This window comes from Periplaneta americana, chromosome 6, assembly GCF_040183065.1.
Source record: "Periplaneta americana isolate PAMFEO1 chromosome 6, P.americana_PAMFEO1_priV1, whole genome shotgun sequence".
Taxonomy (NCBI): Eukaryota; Metazoa; Arthropoda; class Insecta; order Blattodea; family Blattidae; genus Periplaneta; species Periplaneta americana.
In genome coordinates this window covers 16,416,234-16,440,720 of record NC_091122.1, presented here as the reverse complement: position 1 = coordinate 16,440,720, position 24,487 = coordinate 16,416,234, and the positions used below count along the sequence as shown (strand labels likewise).

Genomic DNA, 24,487 nt, shown 5'->3' with positions numbered 1-24,487 from the left:
GTATTCCCAACCTAACACACATAACAATTTCCCTCGTCTAACCGCTTAAGTGACATATTGATTTTACTGCTTTAGGCTTTTAACATATTATTTTTAGAGACGTTCAATATAGTAATAATTATAAATTGGAAACTTATCACTGCAATTTCACCTAAATTGCACTGTTAATTATTGTTAAATATTTGCAAAAATTAAGTAAACTCTACAACTCCACTAAAGTTACTGCATTCGTGATGCAAGTAACATTAAGGAAGCCGTGAAAAAATCAACAAGATTCCAGATTCATCATAGACTGGGGGAAAAAAAAGACAGACGTATATCACGGCCTGCTGGAGTATAGAAAACACAGAAAACATTTTAAAGCAACAATGTTGAAGATAGATATTTTTGTTTTGCAAATTTGCCGTCATTGAACAGAAACCAAGATGGAGATTTCATTGCACTAATTAGAAATTCCTCTTTCAGGTATGTAATAAACGATCTTCGCACAAAATAATGTACGATACACGAGCGGTATGTGTTCTTTCAATTCTCGGAAATTAAAAAAGCTCAACTACGTTTCGCTTTTTCAAACTTTTCCTCGAACATGAAAACTTCAACATATCGCTCTTGTAACGCATATTACTATTACATGTTTTAACGTTTTTGGAAGGCTATTCTTCAGCACCGAAGAACTGGGTTAGAGATAACGGCGGGCTCTAAAGGATACAGGTTCGTACATAAGCGAATAGGAAGCAGAAATGTACGGCTGTCAGGTTTTCTAGACTTCTATGCTTTTTTTAAATTGGTTATTTTACTACGTCTTATCAACTGTAAGGTTATCTAGCGTCTGAATGAGATGAAGGTGATAATGCCAGCGAAATGAGTCCAGGATCCAGAGCTGCAAGTAACCCAATCCGTAACGTGAGTCCTAGGCAGGATGCCTTAGCCCAGGGATGTCGAACGGCGCTCTCAAGCTGTGAAACGATTAATACTGTTCCCTACCGTAGCGGAGCTGAAAAGACAGTAAAGTAAGGTCCCTCTGAGCTCGCTTTAGCAATGTTCTGTACGCAGTGTGTTTATCAACTCTGGCGGCTGGTATGGACATGGAACGACGCTTCCACTCGTGAAAAGGCTGTAGAGGAATTAAAATCAAAACTGAATTCAGAAAACTTTCCATCATCATCATCTGGTGTTAGTAGAACAAGCTTGGTTCGTGCTAACTACAAAATTTGTGAAATTATTGCAACAGCTTCAAAACTATTTACTAACGGAGATATGTCCGGAACACGTTAATGATTTTCAATCTATAAGTTTGTCTGTAGTATTGTTAATATCAGAAATGGGAGATAACTTGAAGGGACAACTGATACCAAGAAAGAAAACTTTATCTTGTTACTCACTAGTTCACTAGCGCAAAGACATGGCGCGGCTAGCTATATTCATAAGGGGTTTATTTATTCATTTAATCATTCATTCATTTATTCATTTCTTCATTTCTTCATTTATTTATTTATTTAATTTGATTTTATTGATTTATTTATTTAATTTGATTTTATTGGATTTATTGATTGATTGATTGATTGATTGATTTATTTATTTATTGGGTTATTTTACGACGATGTATCAACATCTAGGTTATTTAGCGTCTGAATAATAAGAAGGTGATAATGCCGGTGAAATGAGTCCGGCGTCCAACACCGAAAGTTACCCAGCATTTGCTCATATTGGGTTGAGGAAAAACCCCGGAAAAAACCTCAACCAGATAACTTGCCCCGACCGGGATTCGAACCCGGGCCACCTGGTTTCGCGGCCAGACGCGCTGACCGTTACTGCACAGGTGTGGGTAAGGGGTATAAATTCAGATTTCAATGTTCATGGAGATCTTGTAGATGTTATTTCACTAAAGGATCGAACTCGAGAAGATATTTTTGAATCTGTAAAAAAAACTATGAACAAATTTCAAGTCACTAAAAGTAGGCCTAATTAATTTTACACATCAAAACAGTTCATGTTTCTGAACTTGAAGTTGCACTGCTACAAGACATACACATATTGATATTTAATATTTTAAACATATTAACATTATTATTATTATTATTATTATTATTATTACTGTTATTATTATTATCATCATCATCCATCCTCATGTAGGCCTACATTTTTTGCTCATCAGAGTTCATCAAGCGCAAATCTAAAATCAGCTGCTAATCAATTAGTAAGATGTATCAAAGTTATTAAAGTACCAGCCGCCGCTCTAGTAGTTTCGCTTTTGTTTACGATCATTCGGCCGGTCTGCCTGCTACCTGCGTTCAACCGTTGCACGGTAAGGGAGGAGTGAAAGCACTTCATTTCACAACTCGAGAGCGCTGTTCGACATCCCTGCCTTAGACCACGACGCCACGGCGCGGGTCTTATTTACTCTTTAATTTACATAAAAGTTTGTGTTGTCAGCCATTTACAGGTACTGGCTTACTGACAACGACGTTACGAGTGACTAGATTGCACGCACAACGATTTTACTGCAGGCGACCCTTTGAAGTCAACGGAGTCTGAGGCAGAACCTGTAAGTAGTCCCGAAACGTCAGAGAAATTAAATCTCAACACGTATTTAAAAAAGTATATAATCTTTCTCGACGTGAAAAATCTAAGAAACCACTAAACTCCTAAATTAACATCGAAAACCTGCGAAACAAGAAAATAAACTCTGTTTGCTATTCTGTTTTCGTAATATGTTTACTTTTAGAGTTACTTACTATAGGAACCACATAAATAATTGTTGTTGTTTGCTCAACTGTCCGAAGACAGGTTTGAACCCCATAAGTAACACCAATAAAGCATCACTCATAAGGCAACTAGGCCAGGAGATAATGGGGTAGGGTGGCCAGTTCCTTTCCCCCTCCAATGCATGCATCACCGATTAGCTACATATTTCACTAATCAGACTTCAGATGTATACAAACTATTATTCTTCCTCTGACACATATCGTCAAGTGAGATGTACTGCCTGATAATAGATGTAAGATCAGCCAGAACCTCAATCAGAGGTAACAAATAATTATTAATGTAATAGTATGGTGCTCTCAGTCTGTAAGTTTGCATGGAAATATGACAAAACAAAATAAAATAGCTATTACTTATGTAGTCCTATTATTTGTGATGAATAACTGAAGTGACAAAAAAGTATATAATATTATAATGGTTCGTTATCACTTCTGTCATGACGAGATCAAACGCTGAGTTCTTTTAAACGTGAGGTTTCAATAATTGTGCGTCAAGACGGAAGAAATAAAATTGCTTTTTCTTTAATGTTCAGTCAGTTACAATTACAGGCAGCGTATAAAAGAAAAGAAAAGCTTATTGCTTTGTTCTCTCGTTCCTTTTTAAATTACTCCTGTAATATAATTGTTGCTATGGAAACATTAAAACAAAAGAATATATACTTACGCCAGACATAAGACAACCTTGGTGTCACGAACCTCAAAATTTTCTGCAAGTAGACGAAATTTAAAAATGTATTAACAATAAAAATGTCTGAGAAATGTGAGTTTCAATATACGTGTTTTTGTAAATGCAACTCTTATTACCTTTAATGATCATTCTCTTGATGATCGTCATCATCATGGCTACTGGTATAATTCATAAACAACGAGCTGAACTCCTCTTTCAAGACTGCCCTAGGATAATGAGCTCTAATCCAGCTTCGGAAGATTATCTGGTTGAATTTTTTCCGAGTTTGTTTTCGACTGTAAGAGAAATGTCGGGCAATCTCATGGCGAATCCTCGGACTAACCACCAAATAACGCCTCATTAGGCCTATCATTGTTTCACAGACACCGACATTGATTTTTAATTGGTTTATTTTACGACGTCCTATCAACTGCGAATCCCCGGCCTCATCTCTATTTTTAAAAACAAACTTTCCAACCTTGTATTGTAATATATCATATTACAGTGGACATAAACATATTTGCTTTTAAATTCGACACTTTTGTTAGGAAATATGCTAAGGAATAATTTGTAGTCATAAAAAGCTTCTCCTTACTTACTTAGGGTAAAGGAGGGCTATTAGATCAAGCGGGCGAATCGGGCCAATTTTATAAAATATTTAATATCAGAGCCATCGACACTGGTTTGTAAGGTACTCCATCTCATAGGTTACTTTATAATCCCTTAGAAGCTGATATAACTGGAATCTTTCTTTCTTTGTGAAAAAAATCATTGTTTGCAGGAGGAAGGAGTTAGATGAGATAAATCCAGCTGTTTTTAAAATATTCCACAATATTCTTATTATTCTATAGTGTGAATACTGTTCAGAATCTTGTTCTGTGTGAGGTAATAAGTAAAACTGACACAGAGATTCTTGTTTTGGTGGTGAGTGGACGTCTGCCTCATGAGTAAATTGTTGAAATAAGTCACTAAACCATTTCGGATGAATCGGCCCGCTCTGAGAAATTAAAATAATTAAATATGTATGTATCCAATGCCTACCCATTTCACTTTACGTGATTCGGGTTCCGCACATTGCGGATAGATGGCAGGACTGTAACTCATTTTCTAGTTGTGCACCACTTCGGCGGGCCACACTGTACATGATATGTATCTGTGGAGAGTTATGTCAGAGAATAGGAATTACAAATAAGGGACACTGAGCGAATTTTCCTGTGTTTTGTTTCTCTGTGCGCCGGCGTTTAGTTCCACTTTCAAGCGCTAGAGGTTAGTGTAATCGAGCACACGCTAAAATAATAAGTGAGTATAGAGTTGAGACACAGGATCCAAACATCGCCTACCTTATTGCATAATCCAATAATGCTTTGCTTCAAATAAATTCAAGTTAACAGCTTTTCCTTATTTCTCAGTGACAAACTAGTTGTAATAATAACTGTTTATATTTTATATATAATAAATTATATTATAAAATAATATACATTATAAAATAATGTATCAAATTCGTTTAATATTTGTATACAATATAATATAGGTATATGGTTTTACTTCTCATAGGAGTTTTGCTTTTCCATTTTCAGCGCTATCAAATCATTACATATTTTAATTGTTGTTGGGGGTCAATGTCTCAACTCTCATTATAAAGGAACTCTAGAGTCTAGACGTTACAGTTAATGACGGATTTATTATTTTATCGGTCCAATTTATTTTATTTCAGTACATAATGTACCTAGATGTATTAATTGTCTGTGTTATATTTCCGCTGTGTCGACTGCTAGCTGGTGTGATGTCAGTGCCAACTCCTGGGAGAAAGCAGAATCTGACGCTCAAACTGGTTTGAAGGTCATTGAAATCAGTCCTGCTACATCAAAGGTACCGACGCGAAGTGACCATACTGCATAATATCTATACGCTGGTTAGGTCGTGTACTAGGGTGAGTGTATGTGTAAGTGTCTGTGATGATGATGATGATGATGATGATGGGAGAAGGGGAAACCCGGTATCGGCACGTAGCCTACTCCTGTCGAATAGCACCAAGGGGGCCGCCAGGCTTAACGTCCCCATCCAACGGACGAATCACTATCAAGAGTGACATATGCCTTCTCTTCATATGCAGTGCGGAGAGATTTGAGACTTAACCCAGGCATATTGATGCACAATCTAGTGATTAGAAGTTGTGCACCGCCATCTCTCCTAGTTCCGAGGTAGAAATTTTACATGAGCTAACTCGGCGGACATAAAATAATTAAGTATAAATTACTGAAGAATTTCTATAAGTCTACAGTTCTGTGACAATGGTTATATGATTAGAGGCTCGCCTTTTTCGGATATTGTCCATTGTTTTATATATTAGACATACACGACGTTTCAGGAGTTGGTCTACTCTCCTACTCAGGTGTTTCTCATGATACTGACGGTTTTTGTCATTTTTATTTTGAGGTGGTTAAATATTTCTCCAGTCCGCTAACAATTCAGTGATCTAGTGGTTAACGAACTGGATTAGTGTTAAAGAGTTTCAGGATTAAATCCTTGCCTCCGCTAACTTCATGGGGGGGGGGACTAAGAAGCGTCATTATCACGAAAAGAGTTAAAGACAAGCGCAGAGTCAAGTCTCGAAACATCGTATATTTATAATATACATACTAGGTTCAAAAAGTTCCCGGAATTTGCTAGCATCATAGAAACAACGTACCTTAAACACTATTCTACAGCATTCCCTTCAAAATAGTTGCCTTCCGCAACAACACACTTTTGCCAACGCGTGTAGAGTTCCTGGAAGCAGGCCTGGAAGCCATTTTGTGAAACCCGTCTTAGTGCTGTCGTCGCGTTTGCGATAACCTCTTCAGCATTGAATCTCCGTTCTTTCAGATGACTTTTCAGACGGGGAAACAGAAAGTAATCAGGTGGTGAGAGATCAGGAGAGTATGGTGGGTGATCCAAAGCAGTTATGTTGTGCCTGGCAAGAAAATTCTTTACAATAATTGCGCGATGAGCAGGTGCATTGTCATGCATAAGGAACCAGTTGTTTTCTACCCACTTTTCTGGACGTTTCCTTCTCACTGCGTCCCAGAGGCGACGGACGGTTTCTACGTACAATTCTTTCGTTACAGTACGACCTTCTGGAATGAACTCATGGTGCATGAGACCCTGAGAGTCGAAGAAAACTTCCAACATAACTTTGCTTTAAGTGTGCTTAAATGCGACAGGCTCATGTCAGTAGATTTACTGGCATGTGAAAGAACTCCTGCGGGACAAAATTCCGGCACATCCGGCGATGCTGATATAACCTCTGCAGTTGCGAGCGTCGTTAAATAAAACATAACATTTAAAATAACTTTGCCTTTGGAAGTGTCCCTAGGAAATTTTTGCTTCCGAGGAGATGTTTTCGATTTCCACTCAGATGACTGTCGTTTAGGGACTGGGTCGTACAAGTAGCACCAGTTTCATTTTGTTTAAGAAATCACCATCTTCATCAGCCATACTGATCATGTCCCCAGCAAAACACAGAACTTGATGTTTGTACTTTGCTCTGTGGACATAATTACAAAATGCGACGAACAAACAAAACACTATGATAAACAATTGCCTACAACTCAAAACCAATAATTGCCATTATCAGCAAACTTTAAGGAAATGACATCATGAATGTTACCAACAAAACAAATGTATAATATCCCTTGTTATATATTAATACGAAAAATGGTAGTAAAATTCCGGGAACTTTTTGAACCTAGTAGTAGATCAGGCAATGGACACTGTCCAAAATCTAATTTATTTCGGGGTTTTGTAATATTATCTTAAATGTTGTAGAATTTAAAATTATTATTTCTTCTACATGTCACACCTAGCGTTTGTAATAATGTTAATTATTGTAAAATTAATTAAATAAGTTATAAAAATACTAAATATGTCTGCTAGGTATGAATAGAGCGTGTTTTGTAGTTGGTTGGTTACTTAACGACGCTCCATCAACTACTAGGTTATTTAGCGTCGATGAGATTGGTGATAGTGAGATGAGACCGAGAATTAGCCATAGATTACCTGGCATTCACCTTACGGTTGGGGAAAACCTCGGAAAAAACCCAACCAGGTAATCAGCCCAAGCGGGGATCGAACCCGCGCCCGAGCGCAACTTCAGACCGGCAGGCAAGCGCCTTAACGGACTGAGCCAGATGTTAAATGTTAGATGAGATAAATACAGCCGGTGGCTTGCGTGTTTTGTCATATTCCACATTCTTCTCGCAAGGCGTCGTTCGAATAGGACCACGCAGTAGCTATGTCGACTTGATTCAAAACAGCGTTTGGGGAATATTTTGTCTAAAGTAATTAACTTTTCCGGATAACTACTGAAAATAAGATTGTAGGGCTAATAGATACGAAGGTACAACAATTCGTGGGTGCGAGGACAAAAGGAGATAAGTCACTTTTCAGCCAAAATTGAGTTAAGTCAACATTTCGATAGAGAAATGTGAGAAGATCATTGTGTAGAATGTGCTAAGTCATACCAACTTTGAAATTAAAGATGAAAGAGAATTGTGCGTATGGAGTTAAAAAAAATTGTTTCAGCGATCCTATATACATCGTCAAAATGTTTTTGCAATTATTTCAAAACTTAGTTTTGGTGACTTATCCCCTTATGTCCGCGCACCCACAAATTAAATTAGTCTATTCAGTTTTCTGGAATGATAATTATATGAAGATGGAAATAATTTCGGATCTAATTACATATCAACATATTATAGTATAAATTCTAAATCACAGCAATTTCAAGCACAATTACCTTAGAAAAAGAAGACTTTGTTTACAACTTGGCAGCACCAACACTATTGTATGTTAGCGAAATCTGGATTCTTCGGGAACAGATTTATCGAGATTAAATACTGCAGAGATAGGATTTCTCAGAAGAACAGCTGCCTGTTACATCACTAAAAGAAATTACAACATTCTAACGGAACTAGGAATCACTCGCAGCTTCGAGAAAAATTCATAAATGTAAACACAAATTCTATTGATATAATAAGTACCTTTCAATAACAAATGAATACACATTATCTCTAGAACTTCGGATTAGACCTAGTGGTCGAATGGAGAGGAAAAATTCTATCCGAAGCATTTAGTAGACCTGGTCATGCATGACAATGAGTATGACAAAAACATTTAGTAATTTCCTCAATCCGTTAGTGAGTGACCTGCATTGTAAAATGAATGAAGAAGTAAAACAAAAGACATCAATTACAATTCTCAAACAATTAAGTTCTAGTAACAAAACTCTATGGTTATGTAAACAAAACAAAAACGCGAGTTCATTAATGTTACTATAGAAATAAAACAAAAGAACACTATTATTATGCGTAACCGGCAAGTAATGTAACCAAAAGGTAAGAAATTATTTAATCGTTTCCAGTGTGATAAAGACATCAAGTACACAAGCTATAAAAATGAATAACGTTTATATTAACAAATTTCACTTCATATTAACCGTTCCACCTTGTCTCTACAACAATGGCAACATAATCGATCTACTACCCTGCTCGCCTTCTGTTATAATTGACCGTGTTACAGAAGGTGTGATAAGATAACACTTCGAGATATGCAAAACAAATAATACTTAAGATAAACATGAAATAAAATCCGTATGACAATGTAAAAAATACTATTGTTCTTACAATATCGGTACAAAGACACCTTCCATTTATAAACACACAATCTAGACTTAAAATATACCGTAGTAACAATATATTTACCTTTTATCGATGGCTGTTATCCATTCTGTAGCCATTGTAAAGTGGCTTCTTCTTCATAAATCCTCGGACGCATTTATCTACGTGCTCAAGATTCGATCACCGGTACATTTGCGTATTCTTCCACTCTCGCGATAACTATTAAGAAATGTCTATGCCAGAAACACAGAACACCACGTATACAAGCAGTCACATCACCCCTAGCAACGGCTTTCACTCCATGCTTGCACCAGCCGCACTTCGCTACTGTCAACTGTCTTCCAAAAACAACATACAGTCGGGGCACACGCCACGGAACGGCACGAGCCTCCCGCACCAGAGCAGTCGGAGAGAAAGACAAACCACTTGCGTGCGGAATGAAAGGTAGAGGGTGGATTGGAAAAGAAGTTTCAGTGAATTAATTTATCTGTTGCGTCGTAATCACGAGAAAGTCCTCGTTTCGATTAATTAATGTCCCATTACACCACTAGTCTGGCACAATTAAGAGTGACGTTTAGATGAGAGCGGATATTGGTACAGCGGTACAAAGAACGAAATTACTGACTGCGCATGCGCTCTTTTTGTTCCGGAGGTCTTGTGTTCGAGTACAGGAAACTGTCTAGCGGTGTAACGGAAGCAACCGGGAATTTTCACAGTTTTTCCGTAGACGATTAACTTTTAAGGCACTGATGCTGAATATTAGGTGCGGGATTCTGAATTATGCATACATGTTGTAATGTAATTGTTCAGTTTGTTTCATGAATTTAATTACATACCGGTATTTATTATTTAATTACTTGTTTTTTATTCATTCATTTCTTTAACTATTTACACATTCATTGTTTACTTATATACCCATTCGTTTATTTACTTAATTATCTCCTTGTTTTTTAGTTAATAATGCATTAATTTTTTAATATTTATTTATTCGTTTATTTACTTATTTATTCAAGATATATAAATATTTATCTATACGTACGTTTACTTATTTATTTGTCTAATCGTTTATTTGCTTATGTATCTATTCATTTAGCTACATATTTATTCGATTATTTACTTGTGTATATTTTAAATGTATTTTCATATTTATTTACTCACTTGCTTATTAATCTATTCATTTATCTACTTATTTATTTATATATTTATTCGTTGTTTACTTATTTATATATTCAATTATTTGCATAATTGAAGATCTTCCAGGAGAAAGGATTAACATCAAATTAATGAAAAGTGGAAAAGAGTAATTTTTAAGTTTTAGTTTATAACAAAAAATGACTTCATCCAATAGCTGAATAAATTTGTGTCCTTGATTAATCAAATGGTTAAGCTAGTAAATATAGGCCTAAGAAAATATGCCCCCGAAATTATTTTCCTTTCTCCTGAAACGTGTATTACAGATTTGTTGGTTACACCCTTATTCCGGGGAGGTCTTCAATTATATATTCTCTATTTATTTATCCAGTTTTAAAAATGTATATATCCATTTATTTACTTTTCGTCTATTCGTTTATTTACTCATTTATTTATTCCTTTATTTCCATAGTTTTCTATTCATTAACTTATTTTTTTCTTTTATTTACTTATGTATATATTTCATTTCATTACATATTTATTCATTTATTTACGTAATTATCTATTCTTTTATTTACTTATTTAAACGAGTATATTTAATTTCTTTACACAGTTATGCACTTATTTACTTATATATCAATTAGTTTATTTATTTACTTACTTACTTACTTACTTACAAATGGCTTTTAAGGAACCCGAAGGTTCATTGCCGCCCTCACATAAGCCCGCCATCGGTCCCTATCCTGTGCAAGATTAATCCAGTCTCTATCATCATATCCCACCTCCCTCAAATCCATTTTAATATTATCCTCCCATCTACGTCTCGGCCTCCCTAAAGGTCTTTTTCCTTCCGGCCTCCCAACTAACACTCTATATGCATTTCTGGATTCGCCCATACGTGCTACATGCCCTGCCCATCTCAAACGTCTGGATTTAATGTTCCTAATTATGTCAGGTGAAGAATACAATGCGTGCAGTTCTGCATTGTGTAACTTTTTCCATTCTCCTGTAACTTCATCCCGCTTAGCCCCAAATATTTTCCTAAGCACCTTATTCTCAAACACCCTTAACCTATGTTCCTCTCTCAGAGTGAGAGTCCAAGTTTCACAACCATAAAGAACAACCGGTAATATAACTGTTTTATAAATTCTAACTTTCAGATTTTTGGACAGCAGACTGGATGATAAGAGCTTCTCAACCGAATAATAACAGGCATTTCCCATATTTATTCTGCGTTTAATTTCCTCCCGAGTGTCATTTATATTTATCAATTAGTTTATTTAGGTACATTATTTTTCTATTCGTTTATTCAAATATTTATCTATTCATTTTGAAACTACACCTATTCGTTCATTGACTTACTTATCTATTCTTTTTACTTATGTATTTTTTTTATTTACATATTCATCTATTCATTTATTAGCATATTCATTTACTTATTCATTAATTTATATTTATTTTTATTTATTTATTTACTTATTTATTTACTTACATATTTATTTATTTATTTTCTCATTAACTTGGGTACCGTAACCATTTACTGATTTATTTGTAATCAGCAGTACTGCTGGTGTCAGTAGTAGTATTTGTAGTAGTAGCAGGTTACTAATGATATTAGTAGCTACTGTTAGTGCGTGGTATAACAATAATAGCAGCAGTTTCTGCTAGTAATGGTATTTAATGGTGCTAATAGTAGCAGTAGTAGTCGAAATATTAATATTTAGTAGTATATGTCAGATCTTGGAGCAACAGTAACACATATAAATGACACTCGGGAAGAAATTAAACTCAGAATAAATATGGGAAATGCCTGTTATTATTCGGTTGAGAAGCTTTTGTCATCTAGTCTTCTGTCAAAAAGTCTGAAGGTTAGAATTTATAAAACAGTTATATTACCGGTTGTTCTGTATGGTTGTGAAACTTGGACTCTCACTTTCAGAGAGGAACAGAGATTAAGAGTGTTTGAGAATAAGGTTCTTAGGAAAATATTTGGGGCTAAGAGGGATGAAGTTACAGGAGAATGGAGAAAGTTACACAACACAGAACTGCACGCATTGTATACTTCACCTGACATAATTGGGAACATAAAATCCAGACGTTTGAGATGGGCAGGACATGTAGCACGTATGGGAGAATCCAGAAATGCGTATAGAGTGTTAGTTGGGAGGCCGGAGGGAAAAAGACCTTTGGGGAGGCCGAAACGTAGATGGGATGATAATATTAAAATGGATTTGAGGGAGGTAGGATATGATGGTAGAGACTGGATTAGTCTTGCTCAGGATAGGGACCAATGGCGGGCTTATGTGAGGGCAGCAATGAACCTACGGGTTCCTTAAAAGCCAGTAAGTAAGTGTATGTCAGTAGTCATTTGTGCTTATAGTAATGGCAATAGTAATGGCACTGTCAGTAGTAATAGTAGCAGTTTTCAGTAGTGGCACTGTTATTAATCGTAGAACCAATAATTGTTAAGACAGGTTAACACTAATAATAGACCTAGTAACAGTAAAAGAATAGTAGCAGAAGTTGTATTACTATGTGACAATAGCAGTTATAGTAGCGCTATCAATAGTCACTTGTAACACAATATTGTTGTTGTATTGCAACACACATCACCGCCCCAACTAGTCAGATATTTCATCTCTTGTCTGCCCCCTACGTCATAGTTTTTCCCCGTCATCATCTTGTTAGTCATCATGGAATGTCAAGATACTTGAAGGAAAAATCAATACTGGTTCAAAATATCCCACAGCTATCCCAGCATCAAGCAACATGGAGTACACTGTTTAGTAATATTTGAGACCTTCATTATTACTGTTATTCTACAGACGTTTTATTTTAATTTCTTTTACCTTTCGCTTTGTTATCCTCTTTTTCAAGTTTCTTTCGTACTGTTATGCTTTCTTCTTCCATCTATCTTCATTAAAACCCTTTCGCTTTTTTATCACCAGCCTTCTCTCCCATCTTTGTAGGTTGGTTTATGACTTATTCTTTATCAAGTAATTTCTTTCTATTGTTATTCGCTTCGTTTTTTCTTTCTTTCTTTGTTGTTTCTTTGTAATTTCTTCATTTTTCCCTTATTTTCCTTCCGATCTTTTCTCTTCTTCCTTCCTTTCCTTCGCGCTTCCTATTTTACCTTCCTTTCCTTTTGTTTCTATTGTTATCTCAATTTTCATATTTTTGCGTTCTTTAATTACTACCACTTTTACTTCATTACTTTGTAAGTTATTTCATTTTTAAGTTATTCATTTATTCATTTTTGTTTTGCAATATTAATTTGTACTTGCTAGCTAGCTAGTTAAATAAATTAAATAAATAAATTAAAATAAATTTGTCCTTCCTTTTCTTCCTTGTTTATTCTCAGCCATTAGACATACAGTTTTAGGCTTCGTCAGAATACATTGAAAAACATATAAATACATTTTTTAAAAACATTAATAAAAGAAACAGTACAATTTAAATAATACAATGAAAACATGAAATAAAAGAAAACTAACTAAATTCTAATTAAACTTGTTTATTAAAATACAATTTCATACAAATTTGTGTTGAAAAACTCAGCAACAGAATAAAAAGGATTATTTAATAACCAATTGTAAAATCTAGTTTTGAAGCTATTGATTGGTAATTTATAATATTGACTTGGGAGCTTATTATATAATTTCATCCCCATAATTACAAAGTTTGTGTTGTTCTTGTGTAATCTACAATATGGAATATTAATTTGTTCACTATTTCTAATTTCATGATCATATATATTGGCCACTAATGAGTAATTGTCGATATTTTGTCGAGTGTAAAGTACTAGATCATATATATACAAATTTATGATTGTTAAAATCCGTGATTGTCTGAAAAGTGGCCGACAATGTTCCAGATAGTTTGATGTACATAAAATTCTAATGGCTTTCTTATGCAAAATCAAGACGCTTCCAATTTTGGTTCCATTTCCCCAGAAAATTAGGGCATATCGGATTATCGACTGAAAGAAAGAAAAGTAGGCACATATTAAGTAATTTTGAGAAACGCAAGTCGTTAATTTCTTTAACAAATATAAAACTATTGATAGCTTTGTGCATATGTATTCGATATGCTTATCCCATGTTAAACTGGAGTCTATAAAAAGTCCTAGAAATTGTGTGTAGTTGAGTCTGTTGTCCTTATTTATTAGATAATTTAGGCTGAAAGTTATGTTGACTATTTCGTTTATATGACGTCATTCCATTTTCGACCAATGAAGTGTAATAAAATTTTGAATTCCAACCAATCACAGTCACACTTTGCGATAATTTTTGCAGCTTGATTTATCGCTATCAATTTATCGCATGGTCGTTCTTTTGTTTAGTCATTGTCGCCAACTGTTTTCCCGTAAATTGATGATCATGAATACATTAAGATGCAACTACACGGTTTAAACTTTTCTTTGAACATTAAAGCAATGAAAGCAAGATTAATATTTAATATTAATTAATATATTTACGCAGTGAAGACGACGTTCAAAACGGCGCACAATATAGACACAAAATCTTCATACATCTTAATTTAACGTACGTTTCAAACTTGATTCTTTCAATATTCTTCCCAGATTGCATGCATACGCGATTGTAATATTGAACTGTGTAGATGCAGTTTTAGTTCCGTTACACACTGCAGCGAGAATGCGTTTGTCGAGCTATAAAAATGCTTTCCTGTAGCACGTAGTAATGGTCGAAATAAGGCACAGCTGACACTGGTCCTGCTCACACAGCTAACCTTACCTATTGCAGCCTATTAAATACATCTTCATCTTCCAATTCCATGTCCATTGTAGGCTATTTGAAAAAAATTACATTCCTTCATTCAGATCAGATAAATGCGTTTTCAACAATTCTTCATTTAATTAATATATTAATTAGGCTACTATAATTATATTATAAAATTTTAAATTAAATCATGATTTCAGCAGATAATGAAAATGTATTTATGTTATAATAATAAGAGAAAAGTGCAGTACATGTAATTAACATTGTTAAACTTGTGTTTCGCTTTTCGCAATTGGCATTACTGAATAATATCGAATTTCTTTATTGCAGTAATCGATATTCATCTATTTCAACTTCACAATGTCTGAATAGGTTAAGTATTCGTAAATATACAATTATTAACATTTTGTGATCGAATTTTAGGGATATATTATTTACATTTTTATTTTATTCACGAAATAGTCCTAATAAATGTCACTCGAGGTCTGAGATTTCCCAGATAAATCCACTCGCTTCGCTCGTGGATTTATCGGCAGATCTCAGACCTCTCGTGACATTACTACAGATAATTTTTTCTTGATTAAGCAAGAAACCATTAGATTCAAACCATAAAGTCACTCTATCTATTTCTTTCTTTATTCCCATTTTTTGCTCTCTAATCTTCAATTCCTGCTCACTTTCTTCCCCTAATTCATTTCTTACTTTTTATCTCCTTGTTTGCCTTTTTTATTTTCTGGACAAAGAAAAATGTAAAATATACATTTTTAAACAAAATGCAGTAGGAAGTTGTTATGGCAACACGCTGCACAATTATACAAAATGTTTAATTAACATTTCCAGGAAACTGGCAATCTGTATGAACTGGAGCTCACATTTCTATAGTCCAGAAATCGACTCCAGGCGTTCAGACATATGTACAGGCAATCCAGCAGGCGTAACGTGCGACTAATTGGCTGCGTGGGATAGTGAGATGGGCGAGACGTCTGGCGACCCACGCAGAGATTATGCGACAAGTGTCAACATCCGGGGAGGGGAACTGCATGCCTGCAGGGAGGGAGGGAAGGCAACGAGGAAGAAATAAACAATTATAAAATACAATAGAACGAATGAAATTAATAAAGAAAAAAAGGAACGAAAAACACGATATAAACAATAAAAATGAAGGAAAATAAATAAAATAAGAAATAAATTAATAAGAAAAAATAAAATTGGAAAAACTGACATATAGGCTGATACAAGAAATAAAGAAAGGAAGAAACAAACAAACAAAGGCAAAATGATGACAAAAGAAAAGAAACAAAACAGAAAGCTGAAGAGAAAAAGGAATAAATGAATGAATGAGTGAATGCAGGAATGAATGAATTCGTAATTAATTAGTTACTTGGTAATAAATAAATGAAAAAGAGATCAAAAAGAAAAAATAATGAACACGAAATAAAAAACAAAGAAAAAAATTGGAGAACGAATGGATAATGAAATAAAGACAAAATAAAAAATGGAAAAAAAGGACGAAAAAAATTAATTATAAATGAACACAATAAAAAAGCCATCGCATGGCTTTCCGGATAGAGCACACGCTTCCCATCCAAGCGGCCTGTGGTTCGATTCCAGGTTGAACAGTAAAGATTTAGTACCCGAAGAGTGAGTGAGTGAGTGAGTGGGTGGGTGGGTGGGTGGGTGGGTGGGTGGTTGAGTGAGTGAGTGAGTGAGTGAGTGAGTGAGTGAGTGAGTGAGTGAGTGAGTGAGTGAGTGAGTGAGTGAGTGAGTGGGTGGGTGGTTGAGTGAGTGAGTGAGTGAGTGGTTGAGTGAGTGAGTGAGTGAGTGGGTGGGTGGGTGGGTGGGTGGGTGGGTGGGTGGTTGAGTGAGTGAGTGAGTGAGTGAGTGGGTGGGTGGGTGGGTGGGTGGTTGAGTGAGTGAGTGAGTGAGTGAGTGAGTGGGTGGGTGGGTGGTTGAGTGAGTGAGTGAGTGAGTGAGTGAGTGAGTGAGTGAGTGAGTGAGTGAGTGAGTGAGTGAGTGAGTGAGTGAGTGAGTGAGTGAGTGAGTGAGTGAGTGGGTGGGTGGGTGGGTGGGTGGGTGGGTGGGTGGGTGGTTGAGTGAGTGAGTGAGTGAGTGAGTGGTTGAGTGAGTGAGTGAGTGAGTGAGTGGGTGGGTGGGTGGGTGGGTGGTTGAGTGAGTGAGTGAGTGAGTGAGTGAGTGAGTGAGTGAGTGAGTGAGTGAGTGAGTGAGTGAGTGAGTGAGTGAGTGAGTGAGTGAGTGAGTGAGTGAGTGTTTAATAATTTAATTCATTATAAAATTAAGACATGGGAAAGAAAAAAAAAAGACAGTATCGGAAGAAAATAAAATAAAACATTTACCGTTTGAAGGTCCTGTAACCAATGACTTCACTCAAAGTTTATTTTCAATCACGGGAAAATTTTGAAATACAAATTGCAATCATGTGGGCATTGATGTTGTGAAAGTATAAATTCAGTGTAAAGCCAGCTAAGTTTATTCTCAGAGTTGTTCAGAGTTTTATGACTATTTGCTCTCCAAACGGTAAAACATAACAAATTTAAAATGGACAGTAATGGAATATGTAATAAGGATAAAAGCAAACGTAAAATTTGTAGTTATGTACATGTATGTATGGCATCTGGGAGATTCGAATACTGTAAAATTTATCAACCCTAGCTTTCCGTCTATATTTTCGTTTCTGGTGCTTACTTACTGGCTTTTAAGGAACCCGGAGGTTCATTGCCGCCCTCACATAAGCCCGCCATTGATCCCTATCCTGAGCAAGATTAATCCAGTCTCTACCATCATACCCCACCTCCCTCAAATCCATTTTAATATTATCTTCCCATCTACGTCTCGGCCTCCCCAAAGGTCTTTTCCCCGCCGGCCTCCCAACTAACAGTTTATATGCATTTCTGGATTCGCCCATACGTGCTACATGCCCTGCCCATCTCAAATGCCTGGAATTAATGTTCCTAATTATGTCAGGTGAAAAATACAATGCATGCAGTTCTGCGTTATGTAACTTTCTCCATTCTCATGTAACCTCATCCCTCTTAGCTCCAAATATTTTCCTAAGAACCTTATTCTCACACACCCTTAATCTATGTTCCTCTCTCAAAGTGAGAGTCCAAGTTTCACAACCATACAGAACAACCGGTAATATAACTGTTTTATAAATTCTAACTTCAAGATTTTTTGACAGAAGACTAGATGGCAAAAGCTTCTGAACCGAATAATAACAGGCATTTTCCATATTTATTCTGCATTTAATTTCCTCCCGAGTGTCATTTATAAAACCCTTTATTAAATACCATCTCTTGACTTTGGCCTACTTAGTGACAAAGAATCGTACATTACTAAGGCGACAATCCTAGGTTTTCTCTTGCTGCGGAATTTTTTGCCTCAATCCCATTAGACTTAACCATATGTACAATAATGTCTGTGTGTCTCGCGTGCCTTTTGACAAGTGACAACCGAGTTGCGTGTGTGCCACGCATTAGCCCTCCCACTGACACGATAAAAACAAATGTTGAACAAGCCGTCTGGTTATGATTTCCATCCCTCAGGCGAAGGCCGGGCCTTCACCTCTGTGCGCAATCACACAATCACGTTTGTAATTGGTAATCCCCTACATTAGCGTCCCTTTCTAACTACTGAAGCTCCTACCAAACGATTAAACTATTGTAATATGTTGACAGTGTAGCAACGGTGGAATGAAAAAATTGGAGAAACTGAAGTATTCGAAGAAATCCTGCACACAGCAGCTTTGTCTACTAGAATCTGACAGAATTATTCTTAAACATGAAAGTTGTTCAGAGTTTATAAATTACAATAATGCAGTTTTAGAGCAATGGTGAAATGAAAAAATTGGAGAAACTCAAGTATTCGAAGAAATCCTGCACACAGCCGCTTTGTCTACTACTAGTCTGACAGAATTCTTCTTAAACATGAAAGTTATTCAGAGTTTATAAATTACAATAATGCTCTTTTGGAGCAATGGTGAAATGAAAAAAATTGGACAAACTGAAGTATTCGAAGAAATCCTGCACACAGCCGCTTTGTCTACTACGAGTCTGACAGAATTCTTCTTAAACATGAAAGTTATTCAGAGTTTATAAATTACAATAATGCTCTTTTGGAGCAATGGTGAAATGAAAAAAATTGGACAAACTGAAGTATTCGAAGAAATCCTGCACACAGCCGCTTTGTCTACTACGAGTCTGACAGAATTCTTCTTAAACATGAAAGTTATTCAGAGTTTATAAATTACAATAATGCTCTTTTGGAGCAATGGTGAAATGAAAAAAATTGGACAAACTGAAGTATTCGAAGAAATCCTGCACACAGCCGCTTTGTCTACTACGAGTCTGACAGAATTCTTCTTAAACATGAAAGTTATTCAGAGTTTATAAATTACAATAATGCTCTTTTGGAGCAATGGTGAAATGAAAAAAATTGGACAAACTGAAGTATTCGAAGAAATCCTGCACACAGCCGCTTTGTCTACTACGAATCTGACAGAATTCTTCTTAAACATGACAGTTATTCAGAGTTTATAAATTACAATAATGCTCTTTTGGAGCAATGGTGAAATGAAAAAAATTGGACAAACTGAAGTATTCGAAGAAATCCTGCACACAGCCGCTTTGTCTACTACGAGTCTGACAGAATTCTTCTTAAACATGAAAGTTATTCAGAGTTTATAAATTACAATAATGCTCTTTTGGAGCATTGGTGAAATGAAAAAATTGGAGAAACTGAAATATTCGAAGAAATCCTGCACACAGCCGCTTTGTCTACTACGAATCTGACAGAATTCTTCTTAAACATGAAAGTTATTCAGAGCTTATAAATTACAATAATGCAGCTTTGGAGAAATGGTGAAATGAAAAAATTTGAGAAACTGAAGTATTCGAAAAAATCCTGCATACAGCCGCTTTGTCTACTACGAATCTGACAGAATTCTTCTTAAACATGAAAGTTATTCAGAGCTTATAAATTACAATAATGCACTTTTGGAGCAATGGTGAAATGAAAAAAATTGGAGGAACTGAAGTATTCGAAGAAATCCTGCTCACAGCCGCTTTGTCTACTACGAATCTGACAGAATTCTTCTTATATATGAGAGTTATTCAGTGCTTATAAATTACAATAAAGCAGTTTTGGAGCAATGGTGAAATGAAAAAATTGGAGGAACTGAAGTATTCGAAGAAATCCTGCACACAGCCGCTTTGTCTACTACGAATCTGATAGAATTCTTCTTAAACATGAAAGTTATTCAGAGCTTATAAATTACAATAATGCAGTTTTGGAGCAATGGTGAAATATATAAAAAATATAACAGTATTACTCGGAGCAAATTGCCTCAAAGCAATTGCGACAACACTTAATATTCTATGATAGTATGTCCTGAATTGAACCCGGGACTATTTGGTGATAAATTCTAAACTGAGTGAACTACGGGCTCTAAAAATAAAATTTATATCGCGAATAAAAGAATAACTTCATATTTCTTAATACTTATTATTGCCTCAGATGAGCATTTCCTGTCAGCTTTACCCAAATTGAATAACGCCTACATATCGGCGTTAGTGTTAGAGTTAGTCCTCGTGCTGGCCACCCCTGTTGTCTAGGAAAGCTCCTGGTACTCTTTTCTGTCACTGAGTGAATCTCAGGGCCATAGTGCGGTCGGAAGGATCACATCAATGGAAAAAGTCCATGACTCTATCGGGACTGGAATCCATGAGAACTAATACAGGGACATCATTTTATTTTTACTTCAATTTTTATTGTAACTGACTTTTTGAATGTACTTCACTCCCACCCCCTCTACTAGTAAACTTTCAACTGTTCTTCACACAGAACCAAGCGTATACGGTCAAAGTCGCCTTACGGTCATAGTAAACACAAACATTACTGAGTTAGTGAGTATAGTACGTTCCAGAAATATATTCGCTTTCAATATTGAATCATATTCTCGCACAGGTACTGTTGTCCGTTTGCCTATGTCGCATCCCGGTTTCCCCCACCCACTTCTGCCCGTCCCTTTGTGGCTGGGCTGTCTTAGCTCTTTTTTGAAAACATTAATTTCTGTTAGGAATTGCACGTCTACGTAATATTATACACCTGTTTAAAATAACTTAAATGAAAAGGCCGTGTTAAGTAATTAACTGTCACGTGAGTTCCCCCCTTTCTACGACCCCGCGACAAAACCATTTGGACGGACAGTAAATAGCATGTCTGAGTAATTTTATCTTTTCGGATCGGACAGAAGTGAAGATTGAATTTACAGTACGTAAGGTCTCTTTTATAGAGTAGGTACAGAATTATTTCAACATGAGTTACTAGTACGAAAGACGAAACTGGCAATTGGAATTAGATGCAATAGTCTATAGTGCGATAATATGCACAAAAGAACTAAAACCTGTATAGAAATGAACGGCCATCATTTTCAAATATGTGTTTAAATATCTATATTATGATTATTTTTCAATTTAACTTCATTCTTTATATTGTACGCTAATGAGCTGTAGAAAGTATAATATACACTGCATAATGAATACGTCCGAATGGACAGCTCAGTTCGAGAGTAAAAATGCTTATTGTTAATACAGTACTGTATTTTGATTAAACAAAAACCTAATGAAAATTATCGAACTCAAAATCGCGATATTTCCTACTTTACGTAAATGGATTAACTACTTTTCATCCCTCCTATACCTAGTAAAGTGATTTGTTTGTATCTTACGGCAGTATCATCGAACTACAGTCGTGGAAGGGGTTAGCAAACGGTGTTTCCGGTTCACAACCTTTAAACCAAAGGTATAGGCAGGTTAATATTATAAATATTAGTAAAAATAAAATGATGTCCCTGTATAAGTATAAAACAATACATATCTGGGTTTTGTGGTAAGCTATGATTTGATTTATAAAAGTAGATGTTTATCAGATGTTTAGCTTGTACGTTTGGTTCAACATTTCATGTGAGCAATAGTGTTTTAAAATGAACAGTAAAAAAGTCGTGTCGCGTGCTAACATAACAGATTAACAGTTGGTTGGTGCTTCGACTAAGCTCATGTAATCTTTAACCGGGCTTTGATAGTATTGGTAGAGAGCGAGACATGTCAGTACTCTCTAACACACAAAGAAAATTTAATTTTCATTACTCATTTATATATATTCATTCATTTTCATATATTTATTCATTTCTTTACTCATCCACTCATTCATTCGCTCATTCATTCATTTGTTAATTTATTAATTTAATGATTCACTTGTTCATTTATTTATTATTTATTTACTTCTATATTTATTCGTTCATCCATTTATTAATTTTCCATTCAATTATTTATTTATTTACTCTTTTATGTATTTATTTATTTACATATTTTTCACATTTCATTAATTTATTTATTCCTTTACTTATGAATTTATTCATTTAGGTATTTATTTATTCAATTATTCACCTATTAACTCTATTTACTTATTTATTCATTCATTTACTCATTTACTTATTCATTTATTCATTCATTTATCAATTTATTCAATAATTTGTTAATTAACTCATTTATCCGCGTAGTAATTCATACATTTCTTCATATATTTATTCATCCATTTCTTTATTTATTTATTGCTTAATTTATTTATTTGTTCCTTTAATAATTCGTCAATTTATTTATTCATTTATTTGTTCGTTCATCAAATCATCTACTGTATATATACTGTATTTATTCAATTATTAATATACCGTATCAATTTATTTATTCATTCATTTGTTAATGTATTTATTCATTAATATATTTTTCGTTTATGCGCTTATTTATTTATTTATTTATTTATTTATTTATTTATTTATTTATTTATTTATTTATTTATTTATTTATTTATTACTTTATTAATTAATTTATTTATTTATTCATTTATTTATTTATTTATTTATTTATTTATTTATGAATTTATCTATCTATCTATCTATCTATCTATCTATCTATCTATCTATCTATCTATCTATCTATCTATCTATCTCTCTATCTACCTACCTACCTACCTACCTACCTACCTACCTATCTATCTATCTATCTATCTATCTATCTATCTATCTATCTATCTATCTATCTATCTATCTATCTATCTATTTATTTATGTTTATTTATTTATTTATTCATGCATTCACTTATTTATTTTTCCATCTATTTACTATATTTATTTATTCATTCATTTACGTATGGATAGGAAAATCATTTTCCTTTATTTTAAAGAACAATAACTAAAACGCTATGTTAGAATATGAAAGCTAAGCAATAATAATAAAATTTAGTTAATATTTCGTAGATAATAGTCCGTGTTATGTTCTTAATGTGCACCTATATAGGTCTGCTATACAGGTTGGAAGTAATCTAGGTGTGCAGATTTTTTAACAGCTTATTCCTTGGATAGGGTACACAACAAAAAATTCTAATAACATATTAGTCCCAAATACATACTTTTCCCAGAAAGTTACTTATGTATCAAGGTACATAAGTAGATTTTACTAGTCGAGGACGAGTTTGCGCCTGAGCGATATCCAGGACTATAATTAAGTAGTCCAGACTAACAAATTCTACTTAATTCACGAATTGCATATAATGTTTTTTTTTCTACTCCCACATTTTACGTAATAAAAATAATCATTTTACATTGTTTAATATCAGAACTGTTAGGAGGATAATTGACTTTTGAGTATTCTTTCGTTTGTTGCTATGCGACCGTTGAACGAAACATACACTACTTATTTTATTTTATTTTATTTTCACTTACTATGCGACTTACGTCCCATCGTCAATAGCAACCAACATTATCACCGCAAAGTCCATTTATTTCCCTAAAAACAAGCTAATAACAGCATACTTACGGTAGTGGGAGTGGAAACAAAAAAGTTATTTTCTCCTAAATGTTAACAATATTTTACTTGATAAGTACTATCCATACGATTCTGATTTTTACTCTTATCATTAGAGAAAATGATAAGGAATGATTTATTCCTTTGCAGTTTTTAAATAAAATGGGCGGTTTTCTTGCATTTTAAACAAAAAATTAACACGTATCGTTATTTCCTATCAGGAAGTCTGGCAACTCTGTTGTAGTGACTAGGAGACGGTATGCTACGTGTAATATTCAGAACTGAATTCATGTGTGTACCCGTAGGTGAGCCGGTGATGCGCTGTTGCCAAATTACGCGACTTTCAGCCTAATTTTCTAATTAACTATACATTTATTTACAGGAATCATAATAGGATTTTATTTATTTTAATGCATTCTACTTTCCCCTTCAATCTGCACATCTATATTTCTTACACCCTGTATATAGACTACCTGTTGTTTTACATCTCATAGGTGATATGTTTTTCCATTTTCTAGTCATTTAATGCTATCAAATCATTACATATTTTAATTGGTGATGCGATCAGATAAAGATTGAATGTTTTGTGTAAAATGGACGTATTTTTATATAGAAAAAAGAAGAATTTGTAATTTTTATCGACCCAGTTATTATTA

The 24,487-nt window shown here is 34.7% G+C and overlaps 1 protein-coding gene across 1 annotated transcript in view; it reads right to left on the bottom strand.

The window, feature by feature from the left end:
- The window catches only part of Epac (Exchange protein directly activated by cAMP), a 643,268-nt gene extending 633,837 nt beyond the window's left edge, over nucleotides 1–9,431 (bottom strand). The window contains exon 1 of the mRNA XM_069827610.1: nucleotides 9,171–9,431. Coding sequence (XP_069683711.1) covers nucleotides 9,171–9,205 — 35 coding nt within the window. The 5' untranslated portion in view covers nucleotides 9,206–9,431. The remainder of the gene's footprint in view (nucleotides 1–9,170) is intronic.
- Nucleotides 9,432–24,487: the final 15,056 nt, after the last annotated feature.